The sequence below is a fragment of the Ranitomeya imitator genome, chromosome 3, assembly GCF_032444005.1.
Source record: "Ranitomeya imitator isolate aRanImi1 chromosome 3, aRanImi1.pri, whole genome shotgun sequence".
In the NCBI taxonomy this organism is placed as follows: Eukaryota; Metazoa; Chordata; class Amphibia; order Anura; family Dendrobatidae; genus Ranitomeya; species Ranitomeya imitator.
In genome coordinates, this window is record NC_091284.1 from 553,656,794 (window position 1) to 553,677,265 (window position 20,472).

General features: G+C 43.0%; 1 protein-coding gene and 1 long non-coding RNA gene across 3 annotated transcripts in view; one reads left to right on the forward strand and one right to left on the reverse strand.

Annotated features, from left to right (window-relative positions):
- The window catches only part of LOC138670505 (RH-like protein), a 188,180-nt gene that overhangs the window by 75,461 nt on the left and 92,247 nt on the right, over positions 1-20,472 (forward strand). Inside the window, exon 3 of the mRNA XM_069757911.1 lies at positions 18,497-18,647. Within this exon, the coding sequence (XP_069614012.1) occupies positions 18,497-18,647 (151 nt within the window). The remainder of the gene's footprint in view (positions 1-18,496; positions 18,648-20,472) is intronic.
- LOC138670504 (uncharacterized) lies at positions 8,458-16,636 on the reverse strand. Of its 2 annotated transcripts, none has more exons than XR_011319340.1 (2): positions 16,124-16,636; positions 8,458-10,771 (listed from the first exon to the last, which is right to left on the reverse strand). It is a non-coding gene; the product is annotated as an uncharacterized lncRNA (long non-coding RNA). The 2 variants fall into 2 exon arrangements; XR_011319341.1 differs by having other exon boundaries at positions 8,458-10,789.

The window sequence follows — 20,472 nt, forward strand, 5'->3', positions numbered from 1 at the left end:
GACCACAGGACATTCTCCCAAAACTCCTCTGGATCATCCAAATGCTCTCTAGCAAACTTCAGACGGGCCCGGACATGTACTGGCTTAAGCAGTGGGACACGTCTGGCACTGCAGGATCTGAGTCCATGGTGGCGTAGTGTGTTACTTATGGAAGGCCTTGTTACATTGGTCCCAGCTCTCTGCAGTTCATTCACTAGGTCCCCCCGCGTGGTTCTGGGATTTTTGCTCACCGTTCTTGTGATCATTCTGACCCCACGGGGTGGGATTTTGCGTGGAGCCCCAGATCGAGGGAGATTATCAGTGGTTTTGTATGTCTTCCATTTTCTAATTATTGCTCCCACTGTTGATTTCTTCACTCCAAGCTGGTTGGCTATTGCAGATTCAGTCTTCCCAGCCTGGTGCAGGGCTACAATTTTGTTTCTGGTGTCCTTTGACAGCTCTTTGGTCTTCACCATAGTGGAGTTTGGAGTCAGACTGTTTGAGGGTGTGCACAGGTGTCTTTTTATACTGATAACAAGTTTAAACAGGTGCCATTACTACAGGTAATGAGTGGAGGAAAGAGGAGACTCTTAAAGAAGAAGTTACAGGTCTGTGAGAGCCAGAAATCTTGATTGTTTGTTTCTGACCAAATACTTATTTTCCACCATAATATGCAAATAAAATGTTAAAAAAACAGACAATGTGATTTTCTGGATTTTTTTTTCTCAGTTTGTCTCCCATAGTTGAGGTCTACCTATGATGTAAATTACAGACGCCTCTCATCTTTTTAAGTGGTGGAACTTGCACTATTGCTGACTGACTAAATACTTTTTTGCCCCACTGTATATCTCTGTGGAGGTGTAGGGTCCTGCCTTGATTAAAAACGCCTGCAGCTAAGAAGCGGAGTACTGAGTCAGAAGGTTAATGAATACAAATTTGAAGGTAATGCAATTCAATTTTCATTTTCAAATTTTGGCGCTACAGAGTGCTGCTTATTTGATTGTGTATGAGTTGATGACTCTAGGATGATAGCATCAAAAAAACGCATTACTGTCTATGGGAACTCATTGGTACGCAAGGATATGCGTACACATGCGTTCGATACGCATGTGTACTTCACACTAATCATGTCCAGGAAACTATGCTACCACCTACAAATCTACCCATCTACCCAAAATCAGTGATGTATACAAGGGGTCTGGAGACAGGTAGTCCATTACTCTCAAGACTCTGGATCTGACAACAGCACTGGCTATGTAAGTATAGAACCTTTGAAAATGTCTGTCCGTCTAACTGCTGACTGTACTTTGTACTAATTTTTTTTCTGAGCAAAAGAGGGGAGAAGCCAGCGCTGCCTAAGGTTAATACGCAATACATAAAGTGCAAATGCACATATTAATTTCTAACTGTATTTTCAAAATGAGATATTTAGCAAACAATTGATCAAGTCTTTGAGCCACCCCGCCACTTCACGGTATTCTCATAATGGGGCAGTCCTACCCTATGTTTTTTATATTCGCTGTGCCATAAAGGCCTCCTAAATGAATTAAAAGCAAGACCACATTAAATGCAAGCTGTACCTGGAGCATTACTAAATCACTCCCATGGCGCCAGAGGGGCAAGCGAGGATAAAGGTTGACCAGGTCCAGGCATAGACATTTCAGGTCCAACCTCCACACTGCCCATCCAGCACCAAAGATAAAAGGTGAGACAGGCTGAGATACAGGTGCATAATTAAACAAAGCCTAGGGCAAGGCAGGGCTGCTGTGTGTGTGTACAGCAGCCTATCAATCACAGAAACACAGAAAGAATGGCGCACGTAACCCGGCGCGGTGCATGGCAACAGTGGTGGTCAGCCACGTACCAATATCAAAGCAAAAGAGGGGAGAAGCCAGCGCTGCCTAAGGTAAAGACGGCGGGGTGGCTCAAAGAATTGATCAATTGTTTGCTAAATGTCTCATTTTGAAAATACAGTTAGAAATCAATATGTGCATTTGCACTTTATGTATTGCGTCTATACCTTAGGCAGCGCTGGCTTCTCCCCTCTTTTAATTTTTTTTTCTGCTCCTTTTAGACTGGTTGTCTCCTGGTGCTGCCGTCTCTCCTGGTGCTGGCGTCTGTCCTGTTGCTGCCGTCTGTCCTAGTGCTGCTGTCTCTCCTGGTGCTGGCATCTCTCATGGTGCTGCCATCCTGCTGAGTACAACACTGTCTAATGTAAGTATAGAAGCTTTGAAAATGTCTGTCTCTCTTAATTTTTTTTCTGTTCCTTTTAGACTGGTTGTCTCCTGGTGCTGCTGTCTCTCCTGGTGCTGGCGTCTCTCCTGGTGCTACCATCTGTCCTGGTGCTGCTGTCTCTCCTGGTGCTGGCGTCTCTCCTGGTGCTACCATCTGTTTTGGTGCTGCTGTCTCTCCTGGTGCTGGCGTCTGTCCTGACGCTTCCGTCCTGGTGAGGACAGCTCTGTCTAATGTAAGTATAGAAGCTTTGGAAATGTCTGTCTCTCTTAATTTTATTGTGTTCCTTTTAGATTAGTTGTTTTCTGGTGCTGCCATCTCTCCTGTTGCTGCCGTCTGTCCTGGTGCTGTCGTCTGTCCCTGTCCTGTGCTGACTACTGTGCTGTTGGACTACTGCCTGTAATGTAAGTATTGGTGTCCATTTCTTTTGGCTACATTGTGTTTGGCTCTAATAAGTTTATTTTTTGTTATCTTTTTTTCCTGTAGTGTTTTACTTGACTGCTGCCTGCTCTTCGACCATGTCCTGAAGTGAAGAACTGACTGCTTCCCAGGGTGGAAATGACACCGATTATGTAATCACATTTGCTATACTGATTGGTATGTATTGACTGGCAATAGTATACCTGTGTTAAATCAGGTAATTTCTTTACAGGTAACTTCCAGTGATGAAGAGCAGGAGCAGTCAAGTGGAAATGATTCTTCCCAGGGTCGTTGGGCTCATGTGTCTCAGGAGGAAAGACGTGGTATAAGTATTCTTTTCATCAGAGTTGTAGTTTAATTTTTTTTCATTTTTACTTAAAATTATTTTGTTTCATTGGATCTCTAAGTTCCACAATGGGAAAAAGCCAAACAGAACATTGAAAACGAGCAACTCATTAACCTTATGCAAGAGCGAGTACCATTGTGGGACACCCGTGATTGTCGGCACTCTGACATTGTGGTGATTACCTGACTTTGGGAAGAAGTGGCCAGATCGCTGGTGCATGATTGGGACAGTGCCATGCCACATACCAAAAATGATTTTGGTAAGTATTGCAATGTGGTGTGACGCGCCAGTGAAACTGTAAATGTAGGTGCATTGTTTTGCAAATAATTTTTTCCTGTTTTCCCCCTTCACAGCGAAGAGAATAAGAGTGCGTTGGTGCTTGATGAAGGATCGCTTCAACAAGGACATGAGACAGGAGAACCAGGTTAAAAGTGGTGCTGCTCAAAGGATAATAAGAAAATACAAACACCACCGTAACCTTGCTTTTGTGAAACAAAGTATCTTTTGTGTTGTCTTACTATTATTTAACTTTTTTTGTTTTTTACTAATGTTCTTCTTTTATTTTCACCACAGAACCTGGTGCAGCACAACACAACCTGGATTATGCTCTGTTGAAGCGGCCCCTCATCGACTAGCCATCGAACAGACGCAGTCCCAATCATCGACCAGTGATGTAGCAACCTGTCTGGCCTCACAGGCTGAGGAACAGGCAGCCGCCGGTTCATCAGGTTTTCCCCTCTCCCAGCCCTCTGCCTCTGCTTTTGTTGGGTCTTCTCGTCAGCGGCAAAGGGCCAGGGAGAGGTCACTCATGCCCAAGTTTATGCACTTAAGCTCAGTCTTCCAGGATGGGATTAAGGTGCTTGGTGACAGACAGAAGAGTGGGTTCAACCATGTGAACACACTTATACAGGATGTCAACAAACGCCTTGACCACCTGGAGGCCGACCTTGAGAGACCGGCGCAACATTTTTTTTCTTCAATAGAGCAGGAAATGTCGGAAAACCTTACATCTCAATTCCAGCTCAACGTCATGCAGGCTTGCCAGGCTGCTTACAGCCACGCATTGCAGCAGCAGCAGTCCCAAAGCTACAATCCACAGGCCAGAGGATATTACCAGCAGCCGAACATATACTGTACTTTACAACTCCCACAGCACCAAACTATCCTCCACCACTGCCTCCAGTTCACAGATCCACCACACTCCCAAGTTCAGCACCTTTGCAGCCAGCAGCATCCACCACGCTCCCAAGTTCAGCACCTCTTCAGCCAGCAGCATCCACCACGCTCACAAGTTCAGTACCCCTGCAGCTAGCAGCATCCACCACGCTGCCCAGTCCAGCACCACGCAAGAAGACTGCTACAGAGGCCACCACTCCCACTCGGCCAAGAAAACAAAGGTCAAAAAGTAAACAGATTCCCACCAGGACGAAGACCCGGAGGCAAAACGCCATGCCAAAATTGGACCCACCACCTCCACCCTCACCTACCAATGTGTCTCTGTTGTCAAATGTCACTACCTTCCCTTGTGTCTGCCCCTTCCAGTTTGCCTATCCATTCCCATGATTTCACTGTGTTGTCTACTCCCAATGTGTCCAGTCCCATCCATGATCCAATCCTTCAATTTGTTGCCCCTTCCCCTGCAACTCCTTCCTCATCAACTACCACCCAATCCTCACAGCTCCACACCCCCAAGGTCCACCACATCTCACCCTCAGATAGACCCCGATCCTAAACCCAATTATTGTTTTGTTAAGTAAATGTTTATTTTCTTTGCACAATATCTGTGTTTTCTTTGTCTGTTTAAGCGCCGCCGCCGCAAACACACACGTGTGTATTGTATTGTTGAGGGAACTTGTAATGGATGTTTTACTATAGGTACTTCATTATTTAATTTAGCAAACATTACAGGTACATTTTTATATTACAGGTACATTTTTACATTACAGGTACATACTTAGCTTCTTAAAACATTCTGTCTTGCCATGCCCACGTCCATTATCAGAAACAAAGTATGCAGCAAACATCCCTCATCTGGGCAACTTCCACTGTAGTCCTAGTTCTAAGTTGGGTTGCTCTTTTGCCAGGATGTAATTGTGAATAACAACGCATCAATTGTCTCAATTTTTAGATTTATGACTGTTCCCAAAATGCGCTATTTAGATACCAGCAAGCTAAAGGAACACTCCATAGTTCTTCGTGCCCTTGTCAGCTGATAGTTGAAAATCCGTTTGGTGTGACTCAAGTCCCTACTTGAGTAAGGTTTTAGGAGGTTGGCTCATTTGAAAGGCCTCATCCCCAACCACAACAACGGCATTGGTTGGCCTTCAGTATTGAGAAGAGGTCGTGGCTGTGGAAAATTGAAATTATTATGATACAAATGTTGGCCCATGTCACAGTTTTTGAAAGTCTGAGAGTCATTTCTTCATCCAAATGAACCAACGTCCACAGCGACAAATCGACATTCAGTATCTGCAATCGCCATCAGAACAATAGAAAAGTATTTTTTGTAATTAAAATACTCGGTTCCACTTCCAGCAGGTTTCATAATCCGAGTGTGTTTGCCGTCCACAGACCTCATACAGTTAGGAAAATTACAAATGTCCTGGAATTTTTCAGTATTTTCAAGCCAGAGTTCAGTTGTGGGTTGGGGGAGGAATTCTTGATGAAGAACATCACATAAAGCCCTGCAGGTGTCTCGAACAACCCCAGAAAAGGTGGATACTCCAATCTGGAACTGGAAATGGAGAGATGATAAAGTCTCTCCGGTAGCCAGGAATCTGCCAAACAGAAAAAGGGAATAAAAAATAATACATGGGTTATCTAACAATAATACTATGAACATTTGTTTGTTTTTCACAATTATGTACCTCAAGGTCACCAACAGACGTTCCTCAGCAGGTATTGCTCTACGGAGTTGTGTGTCATGCCAGGTGATTTACCCTCGGACACTTTGCAGCAAGTCATCGAAACTCTGTTCAGACATCCTCGTGTAATCAAAAAACTTCTGGGAGTTTGCACGCAGCTCATGTACAACTAATGGTAGGCTCCACGGCTCTCTTGGAGTTCAAGGAGGGGGTGCTGCCAGTAGCGATGACGATGTCTACTCAGTCTTTGTCTTCTTTTTTCTTGACAAGCAAAAGCAAAGGCAACAGTCAATTTCAATTGCAAATCCAGATTATCATAGAAGCTCTCCATGTCAAGATCCATCTCGCAGCTTGATACAGCAGCCAAAGACAAGGACTTCCTCAGTGCAGTGTGTCTATATATAGAAATCACATTAGACATGCCCATGGGGTGTCTGATGTCAAGGAAAAGCTACTGGAAAACATTGGAAATATTGAACGCATGCTCATAAACAATGCAAACTCATGCAAAAACGCATGCAAATGCAAGCACGTGCAGCGTTTTTTTGCCGTCATGCGTAAGATGATGCGGATAAAAAACGCTGCATAAGAATGCATTTGCGCTTGCGGATGATACACTGCAGACTCAAACGCTAATCTGAACCTAGCCTTAACGACTTTATTTGAGTGTGCATACTATGATATGAATTTACTTACTTCTGACTAATATCTTATAGAGTTCGTTGCCCTCGCAATTGCACTAGGCACCTTATATAACATTAGTTGTAATCTACCCCCTCCGGCATCACTCTCTCTCTGTTTTATCATAGCACTGTACACTATAGAGCTACAACCCTAGTATTCCTTTGGACCTTGCCCATGCGCATATATAAACTTTTTACTTTACCAACCTGCTTTCATATGGGACCTAGGTGTCGCCACCATTTCTATATTGCACTGTATTACTATTGTCTGTATTCAATTGTCTTTACTCATATGATTTTTTAACTTTATGAGAAGTATAAAATATATTTTTGTAATAAAGTTATATATCTTTTACAAGTATTACTCTGGTGTCCATTTTGTTTTGGTTATCTACAACCTGGTTAGAATCATAAGGCTATGTCCCCACTGTCAGTTATCGGCAGCGCTTTGGACGCAGCACTTGTTCGCTCCGTCCAAAGTGCTGCTGGCTTTTGAATGCAGGTGATTCCGCATGTGTTCATTGAACCGGGTGGAATCACCGCACCCAATACATTGGACTGGTGATATTTATCTTGCGGATACTCAGCATCTCCGCAAGATAAATAGACATGCTGCTGTCTGGAAAGACGAGTCGCATGTGCGTCTCCACATGGAAGCCAGAGGCATCTGAGCACGCATAGTGGAGATTGGATTTCTTAAAATCCCATCCACTATGCTGTAACATCTGGCTGCTGCGGGTTGGATGCTATGGATGGATGCTGCGGATGGATGCAGCATACAACCTGCAGCGTTTACTGACCGTGGGAACATACTCTAAAAGTGGATGGAAGATGGTGTTCAATATCCCTGCGGGTCATTTCGAGTCTGGTCATGCCTTTCAGTCTGGCTAATGCGCCTGTGGTATTTCAGCATTTCATCAATGATATTTTGCATCATTTGGTGGGTAGGTTTGTGGTGGCCTATCTTGATGATAATTTGGTTTACTCTCCTGATTTTGAGACATATCGGGTGCATGTTAAACAGGTGCTGCAAATATTAAGAGATATCAAATTATATGCCAAACTACCAAAGTATTAAAAATGTGTTTTCGCTGTCCAGGAGGTGTAGTTTTTGTGGAGGTGTACCTGTTGTCATCTTTAGGTTTTCGGATGGATCCAGCAAAGATCAGTGCTGTTGTTGATTGGGACCTTCAAAGACCGTATAACGTCATAGGACTAGGGAAAAACAATTTATGTGCATGCAGCGCCCCAGAGATCTGGTCGTTGCAGTATGACGCTCTGCCAGTAAGGGGAGTGATGGTACGTCTGATGGCACTAAAGGAGTTCTCCTGACCAGGTATCACCAGAACACTTTACAATTCACACTCCGGCCACTAGGGGGAGCAAAAGGCTTTATTTATTGGGCCACTCCTCACACTGGTAAAACCAGGGGCTGGGGAGGAAGTTAGTCAGAAGCTGACTGGGTTGGATTCAGGCAACATCCCGTGGCAGGGGGTGTTGCAGGGAGAAGACACAGGGGGGTCCCTGTCAGGCGTGGGAACCTGGCAGGTGCCTAGCGAACAGAACGTAATGGAACCGCACCTGCACTTCCTTGCGGCGGTATCCTAAGAAAGAGACACGAAGGGAAGGATATTGTGGAACAGTGTAAACGAGATCAAGCACAAAGGAGTACCAGTAGGAGTCGTGCCGTGAGACAGAGGCAACATCCTACTGAGGCACGTAGCCGGTGGCCGGAACACCGCGGGAGTAACTGACTCTAGGCCTTAATTCGAACTCTGCAGGACAGTTAATTATAGGTTGTCTGTCTACCTTAAATTTCCTATGAAGACATAGGGGGCAACAGTGGGAGGGGGGTGTCTCTAGTGTTAAGTCCTTCTCAGTCCCTGGCTTACTAGAGGTAGGGATCCAGAGTAAATGACACGCAAACAAGGTATTGTGTGATCATATACAGGGGAAGCCCAGGAGCACATCTCCCTCTCTGGGCTTTGCCCTCCCTTTATATAGAAAAGAATTATACTTTTACAGACATGCGCACAAGCGCTCATATTTCACTATCTCTTACATAAACAATCTATACCAGTCTTTATCAGTAGAAAGTTACATCATCTAGAAGGTGAATAAAGGCTGCTATTGAAAGAAGGAATGCACACATGATTACTTCCATAAAAGGAAATGTCAAGTCAGCAGAAATGTATCTTGTTGTAAGCGAGATTTCTCAGGAAGAAGACAAGATGGATTGTTTTAGTTCAGTCTGATCTCCACAATTCCCCCCTTTGACATTTTCTTTTATTTATTTTATTACCACAGGGCCAAAGACAAAGCCTTTATTTGGTATTACACATGTACATGCTTGTATTCAATAAGAGAATCAAATCTAGTATTAATTCTTCCGTTTAACTCTCGCAACCTTTTCTTTGTTTTGCAATAAGTACAGATATTACAAAGGGATAGCAAAATAAGCGCAATAATCAGTATTAGCAAAGGATAACATAAGAGAAGAAGGAAAAAAAAAAAAAAAACTTTATACTCTTGCATCTATTACACAAAGTTTATCTGTGCATACTGAGATACTCTTGAGCACAATCTGGAATAGTACGTATATGACTACAATAATCATAACTATATGTATTATGCTCTGCATAATCCCAGCAACCCACCCACCGATTCCTCTGAACCAGTTGGCTGGGTTAAGAAAAGAGAAGGTATCTGACCACCAGCTATCCTTATTCTGGTCATTGTCTTTGTCATACTGATCTCTGAGTCGTTGTACGTCCTTTAATTTAAATGTCATACTCATAGTACTATTCGGGTCTATATAATGACAGCAGGTGGGTCCGATGATTTGACACATACCCCCTTGTGAGGCAGTTAGGTAATCCAATACCAGGGTATGTTGGTTAGTGACTATTATAAGCTGATTCTGTACAGCTATACTAGTATTTAATATGTCCAATATATCCCAGATCTGATCATCTAGATAATCCGTGGCTCTAACTAATTTATCCCACATTTGTGTTAACATAGGATAAATAAAAATGGTACTAGCAATTTTGTTAGGAATTCCCATTTGTACTATATGTGGCCTCCCCGAGGGACGTGGTGAGTTATCTGCAGCTCTTTTATACAGTGTGTGCTTGGGCACGGCTTGCATATTCACTTGTTTATTTGAAATTATGAATGTAGCCGGGGTTAGGCGTCCTAATGTACAAGTACCCTTTATACCTACGGGAAGCCATTTATATGCTCCTTCTCCGCATATCCAAAATGTACCTTCAGGCAGATCCCATAGAGCTGAGTGCTGCAATACCAATCTGTGAGCCAAGTCCACAAATCTAGATACATTCTGAAGCATACACCAAGAGGGTTTTTGTCCCAAGGGGCTACAGTACCCGACTGCGGGATTCCCACATACAGGCATTCCTTTGATATACTCATCGGATTTATTACAAACCAGGTTCCCCAGCTTACTTGTACAACTGTTTGCATCACCTTGGGGGAACAATTTAGAATGTTTCCATTTTCTATTATGTATGTATCTTTCCAATACTACAGGTTTGAAAGCATCAGAGGGGGGGACGGTTGTACTGAAACTAAGCTGTAGATTTTCTGTGGGGACCTGTCCTAAATTAGTTAATCCAGTCTTATTTCTAGGTACCCATTTTCCTCCCCTAAATGCTAAATATTGTAGATGTGTGTTACTCCCTGAGAGATTACCCTGCCACCAAGGAAATTCTACCCATCCCACAATTGGTATGGCGATTGTAGTATTCCATAGCCTAGCATTACCAATTTGGTTGTTGGCCAGGTTGTCTGAACAATTAGGCCAAGCGAATATTTCTTCTGCTAATACGGGAACTGCTAGAAAAGGTATACTTGTGGCTGATACCGGCGAATGGGTACAGATCCAACAATCTGTCAGGGTTTGTGTATTGTTTAACAAGTCATGCACTAATTTTCTATGATGTTGTACGAATCTATTGTTCAAAGGGGCTAGAGAATTCAGTCTATCCCACGCCTCCGTTGAGGTTATCATTATTAACATCAATATCATGAGTTTATACTGCTTTTCTTGCAATGGCTTGCATGTATCCATGATGCCTTTCCTTCAAGCTTGACTGATGTAGGTGTTGTCAACAGGACTTGGAAGGGTCCGTCAAACCTTGGTTCTAGAGCCTTTCTGGTGTGTCTTTTTACATAGACTTGATCACCTGGTTCCAACTTGTGACTTCCTTCTGTGTTGTCAGGATCTGGAAGGGAAGCAAAAACTTGTGCATGCACCTTAGTTAATTGTTTCTGAAGATTTTGCACATAAGAAGTCAATGACTCAATATTTAACACAAGTTGCTGTGGAAAATAACATCCTAAATTGGCAGTCCTGCCAAACAAAATTTCATATGGAGACAGTTTAGTCTTACCCCTTGGGGTATTGCGTATTGAGTAAAGGGCCAGTGAAAGGCATTCTGTCCAAGGCTTTCCTGTTTCAGCCATGGCTTTCTGTATTTTTAATTTTAAAGTTCCATTCATGCGTTCCACCTTACCAGAACTTTGAGGATGATACGGAGTGTGTAACTGACTTTCAACACCCAACATTTTCAGTACATTTTGAAATATTTCTCCAGTAAAATGAGTACCCCTATCTGACTCGATCACTTCAGGGAGACCGTAACGGGGTATCAGTTCGGCAACTAGCTTTACAGCAGTGTTTTTAGCTGAAGCCTTCCGAACTGGATAGGCCTCTGGCCACCCCGAGAACATGTCCACACATACCAACACATACTCATACCCATTACTTTTTGGCAGCTGGATAAAGTCTATTTGTAATCGCTGAAACGGGTAGAGAGGTCGGACGTGGTGCTTCATAGGGGTCTTTGCTGTCTGTCCGGGATTATGTGTCAGGCATATAGCGCATGCAGCACAATAGTCTCTTGCATAGTTGCCAAAACCTGGAGCCAACCAGACTTGCTTTGCCAGTAGTGTCATTGCATTTGCAGACACATGAGTAGGGTGGTGCAGTCCACCAACTACAATCGGATACCAGGCTCTAGGTAGACATATTAGTCCATCTTTCTTCCAAATTCCCGCTTGTTCTTCTGCCCCTTCCTTTTTCCACCTGTCCCTCTCCTCTTCTCCTGCATCTTCCTGTGCTTGTCTCAGTCTATCTTCAGTATTTTCTGTGAGGTTTACAGTATGGACCTGTTGTAAGGGTTTGACTGCTGCTGCTTTGGCTGCTTTATCAGCCCTATCATTTCCCCTAGATTCCCTAGTGTCGAGTCTCACATGTGCAGCTACCTTGATTACTGCTACTTCTTTTGTTTCTTGTGCAGCCTCTAAGATCTGTTTGATCAGAGAAGCATGTTTTACAGGTTGTCCTGACGCTGTCATGTAACCTCTAGCTCTCCAGATTACTCCAAAATCAAACACAATACCATGTGCATACCTAGAATCAGTGTATATATTAGCTGTCTGGTTCTCAGCTATTTTAAGAGCTTCAATCAATGCTGTTAGTTCTGCTTCTTGTGCAGATTGTTTCGGTGGAAGTGGTTCTGCTTTGAGAGTTTCAGATTCTGACACAACTGCATACCCTGTATGGAAGTTACCTGTGTCATCTGCAAACCTACTACCATCTATAAACAGCTCTAAATCTGGATTTTGAAGTGGTGTTTCGGATACATTGGGTAAGCCTACCGTTTCTTGTAAAATGAGCTCTGTACAATCATGTGTGTCTGTAGGGAAAAAATTTGCGTGTGGATCAGTGTCCTTATTCCCCCCTTCAGACTCGAGAGGTAGCAGTGTAGCTAAATTGAGAGTCTGAAGCCTAGCAAATGTGATAGTAGAGGGGAGCAACAAAGAACACTGTAGCCGCAAATGTCTGGCCATGGAAATGTGTTTTGGTTGGACCTGGTTTAATATCCCATAAACATCATGTGTAGTTTGAACTGTGAGTGGATACTCTAGAACAATTTCTGATGCTTTGTCCAACAATAGTGAGACAGCAACAACTACACGTACACAGGTTGGCGCTGCTCTAGCTACGGGATCTAACCTTGCTGAAAGATATGCAATTGGTCTTTGTTTCCCTGCATGCTTCTGGGTAAGAACTCCTGTAGCATGGGAATCAACTTCTGCAGCCATAAGCTGAAACGGTTTGGTGTAGTCTGGTAGCCCTAACGCTGGAGCTGAAACAAGGGCATCTTTTAATTGTTGGAACGAAATCTGACCTTCTTTTGTCAACAAATAAGGTTCACTTTTTACACAGTCATACAGTGGTTGCATTAGTTGACTTGCATGTATAATCCATTGTCTACAATGAGACACTATTCCTAAAAATGCTCGTAGCTGTTTATGATTTCTAGGCTCATTCATCTGTCTTATTGCTTCAGTTCTTTGAGGTGTAAGATGCTTTTTACCTTGAGAAATGCAATGACCTAGAAAGACCACTTTGGTCTGACAAACTTGTAGCTTTTGTCTATTCACTTTACACCCTTCTTTTTCTAAAAAACATAGTAAACTCACAGTGGACCTTTCTGCAGTTTCTAGATCTGGGCAGCAAAGTAGTAGGTCATCCACATACTGCAAAATTACTACCTGTGGTTCGGGTTCAAACCTCTGAAGGACTGTTTGTAGGGCATTTGAATAAAGAGTAGGGGAGTGTATCATTCCCTGTGGAAGGCGTGTCCACGCCAACTGTTTGCCCTTAAATGTAAATGCAAACAAATGCCAACTATCTTGGTGTAAAGGAACCGAGAAAAATGCATTTGAAAGATCTATTACAGTAAATACTTGAGAACTGGCTGGTATCTGTGATAGTAACGTATGAGGATTGGGTACAACTGGGGTGATTGGATCTAGAACTTTGTTTATTTCTCTTAGATCATGTACCATACGATATTTGGGCATAGAACTCTTATCAAGAGTTCTCTTTTTGACTGGATACAGAGGAGTGTTAGCAGGTGATTGTATCTCTACCAAAACTCCTTTCTCTCTATATCCCTCTATCTGTTTTGTAATCGCTAGTTCCTGCTGGGCACTCACAGGGTATTGTCTGAGCTGTGGGAGAACAGTTCCTGGTTGCACAGATAGTTTTACAGGAGAGATATGCAATAGTCCCACATCAGTGTCACCCTGTGCCCACAGTGTTTCTGGGACCATTGAGAGGTCTAGATCTGTGGTGTACTCTTTTTCTTCAGTATAATCCTCAAAAGCCTGAATTCTAACATATTGTTCTAATGTTTCTGCATCATCAGGGATAGTCAGTATAACTGTGCCATCTTCCCTAAAATTGATGTTAGCTTCTAATTTCTTTAGGACATCAGTTCCTAACAAACATGTTGGGGCACCTCTGGCATACAAAAATCTGGATGCAAAACATTTAGGTCCTAATGAGACCTCTAGGGGCACAGTATATGGCAGTGTTCGAATTACCCCATCATAACCCTCAGCAAAAGTTGTTTGTTCTGAAATATCTTCCGGATTCGGAAGAAAATCTTGATTCAAAATTGAGGAAGTTGCACCTGTATCTATCAAAAATGGAATCTCTCTCCCCCCCACATTCACCTGTATCATAGGTCTTCTAGCTGGTAGGGAAGTTTGTAACACATCGAGTCAATCTGAATCTGGTATGGGACCATCTATGATGGTAGATTTCTGCTGGTTGTCCGTTTGGGGAGGGTTATTTCTGGGAACAAATTTGCCTGACTTTATATCTGCCAACTTCTTCCTGCACTCTCTTTGGAAATGACCTGGCTTTTTACAGTAGTGGCAAGGAAAGTTGTGTCTCACTCTTCCTCCTGTATTAGCTTGTGCTATTCTAACAGGCTTACGATTCTCTCTCATATCCATGACTATTCCTAAACATCGTTGTTTCACAATATTTGGTTGTTCAATTGTTCTCCAATCTGGAGTAGAGGATTTAAATTTTTCTCTGATTTTCGGATCTAGCCCCTCTATTAATTGTTTTGTAAAAAGTCTCCTTACTGAAGCATCAGTCAAATCCAATCCTTCATCCCTAAAGCTATTTTCTAATTCTTGACTATATTCTTCAATACTTTGCCCAAATTTCTGCATAATCACACCCGTAGATCCCCTTTCCCTCTGTTTTTCTCTCATGAAAATTATTAATGCCTCTGTGAACTGGGTACCTGATGCTTCTGTCTGTAAGGCACCCCCTTCTGCCACTGGTCTATTGGGCTGTAGGTGTGTCAATAATTCCTGAAAAAGTCCGGGGGACATTTTCATTCTACATAATTCTTCCCCGTCCGCCCAGACCCCAGCATGAGTCTGCATGATTTGTTGTATGTATTGTGCAAATCGGATGGGATATTGAGTGGGATCAGGCGCATTATGCAGGAGGGACATACCTTCAGCAGGGGACCAAGGAAAATACTGTCGGGTCTGGTGATATCTAGTTCCCATTACCCCGTCAGCACCAGGTTCCCTAAAGGGTCTTGGTACTACCCTAACAGGGGCAAGTACAGCGCCATGTCTAGGTGTACCACAGACTAGGCAATCATTTCTCCAATCTGGATTTTGTTGTCCACAGTGTGAACATACCCATCCTCCTACCCCACCAAGATTGGGATACAAGGCTGGAAATTGTTTTCCTCCTTCTGCTCCTCCAGATGGTACAAATGATTGGGCTTTTGGATCTAGGTAAGGTGGTGGGATTATGTCACAACTTTTTCCCTTCCCCATAATCCATTTGGAAGTGTCTGGATCATACTTCCAATTCTCCTCTTTAGCTGTTTTTGAGACCTCTATCATACAGTGTATGATTTCTTCCCACCCATTGTCTTTGATAATTCCACCTCGTTCTTTACTCAGTCTTTCCCATTCAGTGCTAAACATAAGTGCTTCTGAAATTCCCAATTTTTCTCTTACCCTTCTAATCTGACTTCTGACTGTCTTCCCACATCTTTCCTGTATGATATCTGCTGCTTCCACTTGTCCTAAGACGGTTTTTGTCTGTTTATTTCCCATTTTTCTTTTTTTTTCAATATTAGCTATTTCTACCCCAGGTGACGTTTGGACAATCACTTATCCTAGGTGATGTCTCGTTGCCTTCTCTCCTAGGGAGCTAAAATATTGAAGGGCTGATCTGCTCCATTCTTTCTAATGTGCAGAATGTACTTAAGTGCTATTATGCACGCAAACAGACCCAGCAACACCATACAGATCACAAAACTTTCTGTGTCAGTTAGCATACTTGTCCCAGGCTCATGGACCCGCGTCCTGGGCTCATTCTATCAAACCTTATCCAGAAATGAAGGAGGTTAAGCACTTAAATGAGAGTCAAGCATGGGCGGAGGTCTCCCCGAAAGGACGCAACCACATGACCCAGTTAGGCTGACTTCCGTGTATAAGGCTTATACCCCAACTATTTCGGCTTATTTTTCTACGCACTTTTGCTCTTCTTTCACAACATACCACAACCTTAACACTGTTCACACACTGCCAGGGACAGGACTCATAAATCTATACAATATAGTAACCCGAGTTTTATAGGTATCTACTCACTACTAGACTAACCCAGCGTGACACGGCTCATAGAGATCTTTCGGATAATACAAGGCAGATAAAAGAGAACTAATAATGTCTCTTACCTGGCCAGGTTTTTCAGTTCATTTGCCGTCCATTATCCCAGATCTCCATTGTCCGTATCTGCAGGTGAATCTCGAGTAGACACTCTCGCCTCGGGTCCCTGTTCGGTGCGCCAAAGAAATGTTAAGTCCTTCTCAGTCCCTGGCTTACTAGAGGTAGGGATCCAGAGTAAATGACACGCAAACAAGGTATTGTGTGATCATATACAGGGGAAGCCCAGGAGCACATCTCCCTCTCTGGGCTTTGCCCTCCCTTTATATAGAAAAGAATTATACTTTTACAGACATGCGCACAAGCGCTCATATTTCACTATCTCTTACATAAACAATCTATACCAGTCTTTATCAGTAGAAAGTTACATCATCTAGAAGGTGAATAAAGGCTGCTATTGAAAGAAGGAATGCACACATGATTACTTCCATAAAAGGAAATGTCAAGTCAGCAGAAATGTATCTTGTTGTAAGCGAGATTTCTCAGGAAGAAGACAAGATGGATTGTTTTAGTTCAGTCTGATCTCCACACTAGGGTCCCAGAAGACCTCCAGGCCTTCCCATCAGACGGGTGCGTCCTAGCCAAAACATACTGGGGGACGAGAAACTAGCAACATCTGGAACTAAAGAGAAAGAGAGCTGTAGAGAACAACGAACGAGAACAGCAGTTGTGAGGACTATTCCGAATGCTTAGCAGGGTAGGACTACAACACACAGGCGCTATTGGTAGGCAACGATTTCCATCTGTGAAGGAAACTCTGGATGTGCCCATCGGACCGGCCGGTCTCAGATAGCCCTGTTATACGTGCTCTGGATTGAGGATCCTGAAGTCTACAGTAAAGAGGTAAAGAGACTGCAACCTTGTGTCCTCGTTATTGACTACACCTCACACCATCACCATCCACCTTACTGGGAAGCCCTGGGGACATACTTCACCTGTGGGAAGGTATACCATCCAGCTGCCATTCCATCACCCCAGCGGACCCCACAGCAGCGTCGGCCACCCTGACCGAACACCAGAGGTGGCGTCATGAACCCCTGACAGACTGCACCACCTTTATTGGACGCCCCTTAGCAGGGTCGCAGACTGGGTCTAGCCACCGTGACAGCCTCAGAACCGAAGCAGAGAGGCCCGGTACCGAGAACGCGTGGCCGGGCGATCCATGCATAACATATGTTCCTTTTAAAAAGCAATACATTTATTAGTTATATATTAAAAAATCACCACCCAGTGTGTAAACAATAACCGTGTTCAAAAGAACACAATTGATACATAGACTGATACTTCAAAAATAACCTAAGAGTCCCCAATTCATCCCTATATGGACCCTACCTAGCTGTGGGGGTTGGCACCCTAAAAGAAAAGTTTTTTTGGTGCCCAAAATCCACGACGGCTATCCTAATCTATCACTGATAGGCCCTGTCGCTAGTGCAGGTGGGAAAACATATAGCTTTAAAAGAGATGAAATATAGAAAGATTAGGTAAATAACAATTTTTTAAATAATCCAAAAAATGTAGTATTTTAGGATATCAATACCAAGTAACCACCGATGTATTGTCCCTATGGAACAACAGAAGTATAAACCTTTCATTGCTGCAACTAAGATAAATAAATGCAAGGTCCGATATTAACAGGTGTAGCCCTGTGAATTTGATGATCACACAATAGGTACGCATAGTCAAATGAAATGGTTAAACAGCAAGGAAAGAGGGGTACTTATCCCATATAGAATCCATCGCCTCGATGCGTTTCCCCGTCCATACGGTTCATCAGGAGGCCCAATCAAGACCTGGCTATGCCAGTGATATGAGGTGCCCAGATAGAGGAAGCATACCTCTATCTGGGCACCTCATATCACTGAGACTATATTTTCCTCTTTGGTGTTGCTGGAGGACATCTGTGTTACATCCCTGAGTCTCCTCACAATAAGTGTTCCTCTTGTTCGTCTATCCCAGTTGTTTTTAGTGGTAGTGGTGATCAACTAGTGCCCTCCCCTTAATACCTTAAGTAGGTCTTATTGCCAGGGTCAAGCAGGGATTAGGTTCTTGCGCAGCAATAGGTGCAGAACTTATATAGGGATGTTTAGGGCAGTCAGGGTGCCTTTATATCTGCCTAGGGGTCTCCACTCCCCCCTTCCCTAGTGTTGAGCTCCCTTCCCATCATCCCTTAGTGTTGCACTTAGTCTTTCCTACACTGAGCGTGTCACTCAATGGTCCACAAATATTCATCTTCATCATTTTCTTGCACCATAAATTAAAAAAAGAACTTTTATACTTGACACTAAAGAACTCAATGTGAAAAGAATGTACAATGTTTATTTTTGTAAAAAAAAAAAAAGAAAATATGTGTTTATATTGCATTTACCTTATTGTCTCATTCACAGCTTAAAAAATGGACTAATGAGCATTTTTCCAGTCTTGATCTCATATGGAGCTGTTTTAGGAAAAGTGAACCCTCTTCAATTGGTTGTAATGACAATCCTTGAATTGCCTGTATTTACTGCAAACAGATACATTATGAAACAATATCTTATGGTAAGAGACACTTGTGATTAAAATTTTTTTTAAATAAGTCGTAATGTCCACAATGAAAAGCTGACAAGATTTTATTTAATCTAAGGTTTTCCATTGTGTGTCTTAGTATAACACAATAAACTGAAGAAACCTCATCTTCAAATTTCTAAATTTACACTGTGTTGAGTGGTAAATTCCACAATATATTTGCAGTTTGATCATGACACTACATGATAATAGACAATAAAGTAATTTCAATGTCTATAATGAAAGTGAATATGTCAATAAGGCAACCTCATCAAACTGCATACAGTGCCTTCCCACATATCATGCTTCAAACATAAAGATACCAAATGTAAATTTTTGGTGAAGAATCAACAACAAGTGGAACACAATTGTGAAGTTGAACAAAATTTATTGGTTATTTAAAATTTTTGTGGAAATTCAAAAATTGAAAAGTGGGGCGTGCAATATTATTCGGCCCCTTTAACTTTGTTGCGCCACCTTTTGCTGCGATTACATCTGCAAGTCGCTTGGGGTATGTCTCTATCAGTTTGGTACATCGAGAGATTGAAATTCTTGCCCATTCTTCATTGGCAAACAGCTCAAGCTCAGTGAGGTTTTATGGAGATCATTTGTGAACAGCAGTTTTCAGCTCTTTCCACAGCTCTTTTCTCTCCTCCACCAATGCAGTCTGCGTGGATGGAGAGTGACTGTGGAGACAGCGGGCAGGGGTGCGGGCGGAGACAAGTGGGTGGGTATGGTGCGGCCCGTAGGCCACTGTTTTCAGCCCCTCGGTTGTCTCGGTCCACGGGCCGGACTGGAACAGCCAGAAGACTGGATGTGGCCCACGGGCTGCACTTTTCCCAGTTCTGTTCTAGAATATAGTAATGCCCTGTGTAAGTGCCCTAGAAAACAGTGCCCACATTTTGCCCCTAGAAAGTAATAATGCACTGTGTGCCCCTTTGACAGTCACAGTAACCTGAGTTCCCCTATAAAAATAAGTGCCCACTTTACATTTAATAATGTCACGAGTCTCCTCCCTTGTACAGCTCCCCTATACACAGTATGCTGCTCTCTTAAACATAGTATAATGCCCACTCACTGTGCCGTATCATCCATACAGTACACTGACCCCTTAGTAGCCTCCAAACTGTTTGATGGCTCCAACACTGTATGATTGCCCCCTCACTGTTATTTTCACACTGTATGATGCCCCCTAGATAGCCTCCATATAGTATAATGCACCAGATAGTCCTCAACATAGTATAATGCACCCCCTTAGGCAGCTTCTATAGTATAATGCATCCTTATAATGCATCCCCATAAGCAGACTCTATAGTATAATGCACCCCCATAAGCAGACTCTATAGTATAATGCAGCCCCCATAGGCAGACTCTATATTGTATAATGCACCCCCATATGAAGACTCTATATTGTATAACGCACTCTCCATAGGAAGACTCAATATTGTCTAATGCACCCCCCTATAAGCAGACTGCACCCCCATAGGCAGACTATATAGTGTAAAGCACAACCCATAGGCATACCCTAAATTAAAATGCTCCCCCCATATCCAGACTTAATAGTATAATGCATCCCCCATAGGCAGACTCAATAGTATAATGCATCCCCATAGGAAGACTCTATGGTATAATGCAGCCCCCATAGGCAGACTCTATATTGTATAATGCACCTCATAAAAATAAATACAATACTCACCCCTCCTTCTTGCTTTTCTGATAGCCTGCATATATCCAGACAGCAGGCGCCAGGAAATGACATCATTGCGCCCCCTGTCATTGTCTGCGTCAGTGATGTCAGATGCTGAGAGGGGGAATGATT